Consider the following 12,028-nt stretch of genomic DNA (forward strand, 5'->3'; position numbering starts at 1 on the left):
AGAGAGAGAGAGAGAGAGAGAGAGAGAAGACACTGTACAAATTTCCAAAGATGAGCACAGTAGGATAAGCTAAAATGGCCGTCTTCAAACAGAAACATCACTGGAATTTACAAGCTGATTTTAAAAATTTCATTCATTTTATATTTTATTTGGGTCGTTATTGTCTATAGAGATAGATGTGCCCATTGAGTGAAGAGGAGGACTGAACAAGGGTCCTGTACAAGAGCAAAAATTGCTTTTGCCAGCTGAGTGATCTCTCCAGTCCCACACACTGAGGTAAGAGAAAAATGTCTTCATACTCTTGCCCTACTTTTGTAATCACATATTCATGTCTGTTTGTGTTTTTCAAGAGCCCTTGACTATATGTTCTACTTAGTCTAATCCAGACAGGTTTCTCCAAAGAAACCCTGTTGCATCCTGCTTGGGGCGAGCAAATAAAAGAATTCCAATTTCCAAATCATTGTCAAAAATCAAAGCAGTACAGTACAAGGGTAGTGTACAACATAGCTCAGCACTTCCCTTTTCGTAACCTGACAATCATATCATTTACAGCTGTATTAAAAGCTGAGCCACCATGCTATCTTTCCCCAGGTCCACTGGAAATGCTCCACACATCCCATAGTCTACCCTGGTGCTTCTGGCAGTCAAGTGTAGGTCACAGCTGACCAAGTCCTAGGATTGCTTCAAGAGTTTCAAAAAGTGGCTCAAAAAAGGGAGGTGAGCAGAAGCCAGGTAACAGTATGCTTCAGCCACTAAATGGGGATATGAACCCACCATTGCCTTCCATCCCGAGGTCTCAGAGACCTCAGAAGCATGAGCTGTAATGAAATCCAGTGTCTGAATTTTCAGCTGCCCTGAGCTATGGAGGTCAGCCAGGTAGAGAGTGTGGGTAGCATTGTCCACAGGAAGGTCCCTGCAGAGGGCATCCTCACACATGACCTTCAAACGCTCCAGGCCATACTTGCCAGCAGCTGCCACCACAGCAGCTGACATGCTGCCCAGGTCTGGTGCTTTTCCGGTGTAAATGAAGCCCATCATTGCCTTGACGACTTGCGGCTCCAGGTCATGGATCTCCTGCCTGGGTCTCAAGTACAAGATCTTTTCATATAGTTTCTCACACCAGGAATGGAACAAGTGTAGCTTTTATTTCAGGTAGGTGGTTTTCTGGGGCCATGGCACAGCCAGAGTGATTCAGATTCCCAAGAGCAGAAGGCAAAGTTTTAAGCAGAAGAGGTGTCTATAAAATATAGAAAGGCAATAGTCAATACAGTAAAACAATACTAACAGTCTTGTAGACAAACACACACAAACACACACACACACACACACACACACACACACACACACACCGAGAGAGAGAGAGACAGAGACAGAGAGACAGAGAGAGACAGAGACAGAGACAGAGAGATAGAGAGAGAAGAGAAGAGAAAAAAAGAGAAGAGAATAGACAGTTTGAAAATGGATTTAGGAAAATAGAAAGTCTTTCTTAGCCAGCTGGCATACACATGAGGTGTTTGGGATTCTAGTACGGCAACTAGCCTTTCTCAGTCTGGGCTTTTAAGCAAAATTCCCATACTCTGGGTTGAAAATTTCAGTCAATAAGACGTTAGCCCAAAATGGCAGTACAGAAGCTCAAAATGTTACTGTAATTCAAGCAAGGTATGAACATTTGGAAATATTCCTATAACTATGGACTTTGGGGGATTAAGCCTTTGTTTTAGGTGTGACAGGGGTTACTGTTTTTGTTTTTTTACACAAGTGCTGTGTTTTACACCTTGAATGGTACTTCCTTCATGGAGACAGTTGTGCTTACCCATGGGGACCTGCTAATGTCTGGGCCATGTTACTCAGGCAGGTCAGTGCACCAAGAGCATATGGTACCTCAGAGGCCAAAGAAGCTGTTGGAGCTCCTGGATAACCTGATAACTGCAGTTACTAACTGTTGTCAGCTGACCTCTTAATGAACTGAATTGGATGACAGGCTTCTGGAAAGGTGCTCAGCACCTTTGACTGCTGAACCACTTCTCCATACCATCACAGTTACTTTCTTAAAGAGGATGGAACAGCTCTGAAAGACTAGTTCCTTTCTAAATCATTGGCATCTGGAATATTTTAGCAGGAATTCAGAGGTAATCATGATTTCCTTCCTATTTCTTTCTTTCATTTTTAATTGTTTTCCACTCTGCATGTCTGGCTCTCCTAGAAGTTGCTCTCTGGACCAAGTTAGACCTCAGACTAGCAGAGTTGAGTCAGCCTCTCCCTTCAGAGTATTCTGATCAATGCCACAGACTTTCACATCATGCCTGGTTCATATTTTCTCTTGAATCACAGTAACCATACTGTTAATCTGAAACAAATGACATTGGAAGGTTACCTTTAACATTAATTTAATGAATAGCAAGACTATTTATTCCTCTCAATATTAATTGTGTCAAAATATTTGAGTCAAATTAAATTAGCTTCATTACTTGCCATAGTAGGTTTTCTCCCTAATGCTTGGACTGAGAGAACAGCCAGGAACATAGGAGAAGTGGGGTTTTTATGACTCCAAAAACACAAGGCTAAGGGTTTTCTGAGAGTTGGTGAGAGTGTTGCAGATGAATTTTGGTGATGGAGGGACTTGGCTGAATTTTTTCACCAGGGTACAATGACAAAGAGAAAAAAGCATGAAATGATTGGTGAGCAAAGCAAAGATTACCTGTCAGTTTAGTTAGTGTTGCTCAACAGTCCAAAGAGTCATGGAACCTTGTTGGGGCAAAGAACCTTGCTGCAGTAGGGCCATGGACTCCCCCAAAGCCCCTGAGCTAAACAAGCACAGTATGTACACAGAGGACTTAGTACAGACCCATGCAGGCTTTCTGATTGCCTCTTCAGTGTCTGTGAGCCCCTATGAACCCTGTTTAGTTGACCCTGTGATTTCTGTACCCCTTGTGTCTTTGATGCCTCCTACAACTCTGCCTTCCCCTCTTCCTTGAGGTTCACTGAGTTGTGCTCAATGTTTGGCTATGAATCTCAGGAACTGCTCCCAACAGCTGTTGGAGAAATCCCAACTGATGTCCCTTGGACTAGGCACCAATCTCTGAGTGTAACAGAATTCATTAGATAGTGTCTCATTGATTTGTGTGTGTGTGTGTGTGAGTGAGTGTTTGTGTGTGTGTGTGTGTGTGTGTGTGTGAAGACACTGCACCAACTTCTACAGCTGAGCACAGCTAGATGGACTAAAATGGCCATCTTCAACATGAAACACCACTGGAATCCATAAGCTGATTTTACACTTTTTATTCATTTGATATTTTATTTGGGTATTTTATATATTTGAGATGGATGAGCCCATGGAGAAAAGAGGAGGACTGAACAAAAGTTCCCCTGCAAGAGCAGCAATTGCTTTTGCCAACTGAGTCATCTGTCCTGTCCCAAACACAGAGTTTGGAGAAAAACTTTCTTCCTTCTCTTTGCTTCTCTTGTAATCAAACATTCATGTTCATTTTCTCCTTTCTGAGTCCTTGACCATATCTTCTGATCAGTCCAATCCAGATAGGTTTCTCCAAAGAAGCCTTGTTATAACATCCTTTTGTCAGCAGTTAAAATGAATTTCAGATTTTAACTCCTTAGACAAAAATCAAACCAGTATTACAACAGGGTAGAGGCTGTGTAGGTATCAGTGGTAACACCATGACTGCTGCTCCTGGGAGACAAGTATAGGACAAGGTTTGCCAAGTCCTAGGATTGCTTTAAGCATTTAATAGGGTGCTCCAGGAAAGGACAGTGAGCTGACATGGAACCATAAGCTTCAACCACTAAGTGGGGATATGAGCCCACCATTGTCTTCCAGTCTGAGGTTTCAGAGACCTCAGAAGCATGGGCTGTAATGAAATCCAGTGTCTGGGTTTTCAGCTGCCCTGAGCTGTGGAGGTCAGCCAGGAAGAGAGTGTGGGCAGCATTCTCCACAGAGAGGTTCCTGCAGAGGGTATCCTCACACATGATCTTCAAACGCTCCAGGCCATACTTGTCAGCAGCTGCCAGCACAGCAGCTGCCATGCTGTCCAGGTCTGGAGCTGTTCCCGTGTAAATGAAGTCCATAATTACCTTGAAGACTTGTGGCTCCAGGTAAGGCATCTCAACGCAATTCTTTCTGCTCCCCTCCATGTCATGTTGAAACATGGCTCTGAAAACCAGAGAGCGAGCTGCTAAGAAGGCCTTGTGAGCCCAGAATTCCTGGCCAGCTACCACTAAGGCAGCAGTCGCTGAATCGGGAATTTTTCCACAGCTCTCCTAGGTCATCTGCCAATGTGCATCTGGGAACCAGAATTCCCAGCTTCTTGTTCTGGTCAGAGAGGCTCAAAGAGCCCTGGACCACACTCACCTGGCAGACCTGGGTGAGCTGGTCCTCTGGGAGGAGCCAAACTGGGTGGGACAAGAGAAAATCGCAAAGAATGAATTGTTTGTAACCCCAGTCCTGACCTGGCACGAACATAAAGGCTCTTGGGCTCTTCTTGACTTTTGTTTTCTCTCCTTCGGCACTTATGATCCAGAACTGGAACTTTGCCCAAATATGACTCTTTAGACAGCTGAGCAACACTAGGTAAACTGACAGGTGATCTGCATTTTCTTCATCCACTCCGTTGGGGTTTACTCTCAAACACCATTTGTCATGGGCTCCTATTGAGAAAGTTGGGCTTCTAATGCTTTGCAGCATTTCCTCAGCGATAACAGGGAAGTTGCTGATGGTCCACCTGTAGGAGAAATCCTGAACACTGATTTCTGTGTGGTCCCATCTCTGGGCTATCTCAGCTCTTGCCAATTCTCCTGCAGGTAGTGCTTTGAAGGTTCCACTGGATCCAAAATGAAGAACTGGCATCTGTTTCCTCTTCACCCTGTGAGACACAATAACAGACAGGATTTGATTTTCAGTGTTTGTTTCTCATCTGTTCCCTCTTCTACAAGGCTGGAAACTTGGGTCTCTGAAATTTTCTATCCAGTTTTCAATGCTAATTTCAGAGAACACTTTCTAGGCTACTAGATACACATTCACCACTCCCTTATTTTCGAGACTGAATCTTAGGTCAACAGGTAACTTGATTTGACAATTATACAGAGCTTTTGAATAGGTTTGATCATTCATTCTATTAATTCATATCCAAAATGTTGCACTAGTTTTCTCTAGAGGAGCAGAATATATACAAGGAATCTCTCTATATATCATCAAAGGGGATTTATCAGAATGACTTTGGGCTGCAGTCCTGCTCATCCCACATTACCTCTGAAGGGAAAGACCAAGATTCCAGTACTTACTCAGTCTAGCACGTTGGATGTGTCCGCTGGTCTTCAGTATTTGCTTGTGTTCCAAATATTCTCTATTGCCAGAGAAGAAATGGACTTGCAAGGTGAGGGAAAGCAAGCAAATAGCAAGAGATCCCTGCTTCCATGCCCTTTCATAGGCTTCCAGCAGAGGGTGTGGCCCATTTTAGGGTGTGTCTTCCAATCTCAAGATCTGGATTAAAGGTGTGTTTGTCTTCAGGCCCGGAGCCCTGGATTAGATGTTTGTTTCTTTTACTTCCAAGTGTGTCCTTGAAATAGATCTACCTACAGCAAATGAAGCAAAACACTTCTCACTGTTGTGACCTCTAATTTATAGTTTTTGTTAATTCCACCTCTTGCTAAGTTGGGAACCAACAAAACCCACCACAAGTGCATTTTGCTTATTGCAGTTCATCTTAAATAAAATAGGGATGGTGTCCATTCCTACAGAGCTGCTATTTCCTCTTCTCAGGGTTTTACACTAAATCCTCCCACTAACATGATGGGGAAAGAGGTGCTTCCTTACCCTGTCAGGGGTGTCAATGTTCACGACTTGGAGATCTGCATGGAAGAATTCATGTATGATGGTCAAGAAGCAGAGCCAGGCAGCAACTCTGAAAGTGGCAGTCTTCTTTCCTCCAGACTCACATTCCCTGGGATGGCTCCACACACTTTCATTAATGGTCTTGCCCTCCCCTTCAGATAATTCTCCTTGGAAAAACTGTCCAGGATCCACTAAAGGTGTGCTATGAGAAGATCCTGAGGTCTCCGTTCCATTATGTTGACTGACATGAGCTTATTGTACCTCATAATTTTCATCCTCCACTGGTGAGTACAGTCTACTTTGAACTTTGAACTTCCATGATTATTCTGATGGGCCTTAAGTTAGACAGAATTCTTTCTTTTTCAAATGATGCAGAATATATTCAAAAGTTACTGTAGAAGGGGTTTTGAAACAGTTTTTCTTAGAATGTGATCTGTAAAATGCTCCCCACATCTATCATCTCTCTCTAGTTCATCATGTCTAGAGCAACTCACTAAGCCTAGAGGACAGAAAAATAACTTCAGTGATTTAATCAACTCAGCAATTGCCAGCCTAGCTCTCCTGGAAGACTGGCTCTAATGCTGCTCAATCCCCTCCTCCCTCAAATAACTGAAGCATTTGGTTTTGATCTCTGAATTTTTGGTTCCTCATTTAGGAACCTTTGGCAGGTGGCTCACTAGTAGCCTCTGTGACTGACATTTCTGTATATGTTTAGGGCCAGGGTGGCAGGTTCCCTTTCCCTCAAATATGTCCATTGTAATGAGGGCACACAATTCCTACAAGACCCCTCATTTGTAAGAAAAGTATTCCAGCCTGCAGTCTCCACACCCTGTCCCTACACCCATCTGCCAGAGACCCCAGCTACTTCCTGAGACTCAGAGACCAACCCACATCTCCAATATGCCCCTGAACTCCCATCTGGACCAGAGGTGAGTGCCTGGGGTTATAGTGAGAGAGGCAACTGCCCCTGGGTCCCACCACTGGACATAGGCCATCTGAGGAGGACCTGCCCAACATGGCCCCAGTTTCGCCCCAATCACCAGGCCCTGTGGGAAGGCTCTCCTTTTCCAAGGCTGCAGGCAGACACTGCAGTCTCCACACCCTGCCCCCACACCCATCTGCCAGAGACCCCAGCCACTTCCTGAGACTCAGAGACCAGCCCACACCTTCCATCCTGCCCTGGAATTCCCACCTGGATCAGAGGGCATGAATCCCCATCCCCACCAGGAAGTCTCCCCCTCTCTAAGATCCTGTGGTGAACCCTACAACTCCCACGCCCTGACCCCACATCCATTGGCCTGAGACCCCAGCCACTTCCTGAGACTTAGAAACCAGCCCCCAGCTTCCATCCTGCCCCAGAACTCCCAGATGGACCAGAGAAAAATCCCATCTGGACAAGAGCAGCTCCCATCTGGACAAAATAAGGAGACCCCAGGGACTTCCCAAAACTCAGAGTCCAGCCCCCCAGCTCCTATCCCGCCAGCACTCTCATCTGGACCAGACCTCCCAACTAGCCCAGAGCTTCCATCTGGACCAGAGAGAGGCTCCCTAAATCTATCAGCTCTCTCTGGACCAAGTACTCTGGTAAGACCAAGAACGAACCCAAGAGGAGATGGGCAGACGTCAAGGCAGAAGTACATACAACAAAATAAAGAGCAATACAACATCACCAGATCCTAGCCCTTCTCCAACAGCTAGACCTGAACATCACGGAATGGAAGAAGAAGAAGAAGAAGAAGAAGAAGAAGAAGAAGAAGAAGAAGAAGAAGAAGAAGAAGAAGAAGAAAACACCCTTATAAGTAACATCATGAAGAGGCTAGAGCCTTGTATAGAAGAAATGAAAAATAAAGTGGAGGAATAGACAAACAAAAATGGGAAGAACACTATTTAAAAAACTAGAGGAAAGGACAATTAAAGCAGAAGAAAACAATAAGTCCTTGAAAGAAAATCATGAAAAAGCAAGGGAAACAGTCCAAGACCTGAAGACAGAAATAGAAAAAATGAAGAAGACACTAGCAGAAGGAATGCTGGAAATAGAAAATGGGAGTAAACAAACAGGAACTTCAGAGGCAAGTATAACCAACAGAATGCAAGAGATGGAAGAGAGGATCTCTGGTGTTGAAGATACCTTAGAAAAAATAGATTCATCAGTCAAAGAAAACACTAAAACCAACAAAGTTATGACCCAAAATGTCCAAGAAATTTGGGACAGCATGAAAAGACCAAACCTATGAATAATAGGAATAGAGGAAGGAGAAGAATACCAACTCAGAGTCACAGAAAATATATTTAACAAGATCATAGAAGAAAACTTTCCCACCTTAAAGAAGGAAATGCCTATGAAGATACAAGAAGCCTATAGAACACCAAACAGACAAGACTCCCCCAAAAAAGTCCGCTCGCCACATAATAATTAAACAAGTAAACGTACAGAATAAAGAAAGAATATTAAGGGCAGCAAAGGAAAAAGGCCAATTGAATTATAAGGGCAAACCCATCAGAATAACACCCGAATTCTCTATGAAGACTTTGAAAGCCAGAAGGACCTGGACAGATATAATGCAGACATTAAGAGACCATGGATGCTAGCCTAGACTAATATACCCAGCAAAACTTTCAATCATCATAGATGGAGTGAACAAGACCTTCCAAGACAAAACCAGATTTAAATAATACTTATCCACAAACCCAGACCTACAGAAAGCACTAGAAGGAAAATTCCAACCTAAGGAAGGCAGATACACCCATGAAAACACAGGCAATAGGTAACACCACAGCAGTAAACCCCAAAGAAGAGAAGTACACACACACTACCACCAAAAAATAAAAATAACAACAGGAATGAACAATCACTGGTCATAAATATCCCTTAATATCAATGCACTTAATTAACCTATAAAAAGACACAGACTAACAGAATGGATAAGAAAACAGGACCTAACTTTCTGCTGCATACAAGAAACACACCTCAAATTCAAAGACAGATGCCTCCTAAGAATAAAAGGCTGGGAAAAGACTTTCCAATCAAATGGTCTTAAGAAGTTAGCTGGTGTAGCCATCCTAATATCCAGCAAAATAGACTTCAAATTAAAATCAATCAAAAGAGATGGTGAAGGACATTACATACTCATCACAGGAAAGATCCACCAAGTTGAAGTCTCAATTCTGAACATTTATGCCCCAAACACAAGGGCACCCACATATGTAAAAGGAACATTACTAAAGCTTAAATCACATATAAGACCCCACACATTAATAATGGGAGACTTCAACACCCCACTTTCACCTCTGGACAGATCTGCCAAATTGAAACTTAACAGAGTAATGATGGACTTAAGTGATGTTATGGGTCAAATGGACTTAATGGATATCTACAGAACATTCCACCCGAACAAAAAAGAATATACCTTCCTCTCAGCACCCCATGGAACCTTTTCTAAAATCGACCACATGCTTGGCCACAAAACAAATCTCAACAGATACAAAACAATTGGAATAACCTCCTGTGTTTTATTAGACCACCAGGTGCTGTGGATATTGCTCTGTGTAAATAAAGTTCTTATTGGCCAGTGGCCAGGCAAGGAAGTATAGGCGGGACAAGAGAGAAGACAATTCTGGGAAGTAGAAGGCTGGGGAGAGACACCACCAGCCGCCGCCATGAAAAGCAACATGTAAAGACACCAGTAAGCCACAAGCCATGTGGCAAAGTATAGGCTAACAGAAATGGGTTAATTTAAGATAGAAGAAGTAGATAACAAGAAGCCTGCCACGGCCATACAGTTTCTAAACAATGAAAGTTTCTGTGTGCTTTCTTGGTTGGGTCTGAGCAACTGTGGGACTGGCGGGAAAGAGAGATTTGTCCTGACTGGGCCAGGCAGGAAAACTCTAACTACAAATGGCGCCCAACGTGGGGCTCGAACCTACGACCCTGAGATTAAGAGTCTCATGCTCTACCGATTTCCACCTAAAACCTGAGAAAAAAGATTCTAAAACAGAGCTAAAAATAGCTTTCTACTTGTCTCTCTCAAGTTAGTGGCAACCTGCCTGTTTGAGCTACTATGGCAGGTTCCTGGCAGGTGCGTCTGACCTACAATGTGGCGGGAATGAGAAATCTATAAGCGACAATTTACTGTGCTGCGTGGTGGATTTAACCTTTGCTAGTTAAAAAAAAAAAAGTTTCTGGGCTATGCACTGCTTTGACAGAACTGCTTCTGATAGTTGATGGTACACATGGCTCCAGACCCAGAGCTGGCGGTAAACTGTACCACCGCCATGTTGGGAAGCTGAGGTGGGCGGAGCCAGGCCACAGAGGCGTTTCAGTCTTACAAAGATGGATATTACACAGAGAATCGGGTTTATGTTGTCTTTGGGATTTTTAACTGCAAAAAAAGATTTGATCGTAAAAGCTGTTGAGTTAAACAAATATGTAAAGTTTAAAGGTACCTTGACTTCAAAATTTGGATATAAGGATATGTTGCTTTGGAAAGGAGTCTCTGCTTTTGTTTCCACAGAAAACCAGAGGCTGTGGATTTGTTCCAGATTAAGATACATCAGGTTTGATCAGCCAAGACCACCTGAAAGGTCTCCAATGACACCATGGCCCAGATGATCCAACATCCAGAATGGTTTCAAGGCAACTGGCTCAGAGGTTCACCTTAATGGACTACTCCATAATCCTAAAATTTTCTTTGTGTCCCCATAAGATACAGCGCCCCCCACCAGCAGGAAGTAGTAAAAAAAACTACGCCCACATTCCCAAAATTATCAAGCTGGCTTTGGAGATGGAATTGGCTCACTCCTTCTCTAAACCCAGACATATTGCTAAAAGAAAAGGTTAAGAGATTCTTGTGTCCCAAATCAGAAGAGCCCTCTGGTGTGGGACAGAGAAAAACCAATATTTTTCTTTAAAGCAGGTTGATTATAAATGCGATCTCTTTCTAAAGAAGAAAAGGGGATATGATATAGATATAATAGGATGAAAGGGTAGATTAAGGAAGGAACTTACTTCTAAAGAGCAACAACTTGTTTAAAATGTTTTACATTGGTATAGATTTTAGTCTATTGATACAAACTTAAAGTTAATTTTGTTATACTGTGTATATATTTCTACTCGTGTTTAAGGTATTGTGTTTGTATAGCTCATTTAAAATTGTAATGGATAATTAAAAATAGATTAATAATTAATCATCTGTGATAATCATACTCATAGCCATGTTAGTTAAGTCTTCTAGGTATACATAGAGATATTTCAGATAGATAGGTAATCTTCAAATACTTCAAAGACCTTCAGAATATGGCATTTAAAATATTTTTAAAATTTAGACTTTCTGGACAGTGAGACATGTCTGCTCCTGGCAACACCGATTTACTTCAGAGAGGAGGATGGGCATTGAAGACACTTCATATGGAGTTTATCATCACCTTGGCAAAAATAGCCATTTTGGCAAGAAACTGTTCTTGCCTGGACTGCTTGATTGACTGTACGTGCAGGACCCATAGAAAGGTGACCACTGAACTTTGCTTGACAAAATGGTCCTTCAGGTTCCTGCTTTGCAGAGGAAACTGCCAGACATTCTACAGGATACTGAGAAAAGTGACCAAGAGACTCTAGCCCTATGGGCTAAAGACAAATGCCCCAACTTTACAAAGGAACATTAGGTGACCTTCCAGGCTGCCAGCTGTCTCTGTCTACTCTTGCAAGACTCTCAAAAGCATCCTTCTCCCGGTTCTCAGGTAATGTTATATCCTTCTGAGGTCCTTGATGTGGTTGAAGACTAGATAGTTATAATTTCCTCAGTTATGGTAAAAGATAAGTTAGATATAAAACCTTAGACTCACAAAAGTAAGATAGATAGGATATCTTCTTTAATATTGTAACTGTAATTCTTGCTTGATAATTGTTTTGTTATATGTAATTATACTATGTAAAAGTTAAAACCTTCCTTAAAAAAAAAAAAGAAAAGGGGAAGTGCTGTGGATATTGCTCTGTGTAAATAAAGTTCTGATTGGCCAGTGGCCAGGCAAGGAAGTATAGGCGGGACAAGAGAGAAGACAATTCTGGGAAGTAGAAGGCTGGGGAGAGACACCACCAGCCGCCACCATGAAAAGCAACATGTAAAGACACCGGTAAGCCACAAGCCATGTGGCAAAGTATAGGCTAACAGAAATGGGTTAATTTAAGATAGA

At 42.7% G+C, this 12,028-nt stretch overlaps 1 protein-coding gene across 1 annotated transcript; it reads right to left on the reverse strand.

Moving 5' to 3' along the window:
* Positions 1-3,720: 3,720 nt before the first annotated feature.
* Positions 3,721-4,858, reverse strand: LOC118575812 (speckle-type POZ protein-like). Its single transcript, XM_036176227.1, is given in 2 exon segments — positions 3,721-4,236; positions 4,238-4,858. Coding segments are annotated over 2 exon segments (1,137 nt in total).
* Positions 4,859-12,028: the final 7,170 nt, after the last annotated feature.

The sequence above is a fragment of the Onychomys torridus genome, unplaced genomic scaffold (genome assembly GCF_903995425.1).
Source record: "Onychomys torridus unplaced genomic scaffold, mOncTor1.1, whole genome shotgun sequence".
Classification (NCBI taxonomy): Eukaryota; Metazoa; Chordata; class Mammalia; order Rodentia; family Cricetidae; genus Onychomys; species Onychomys torridus.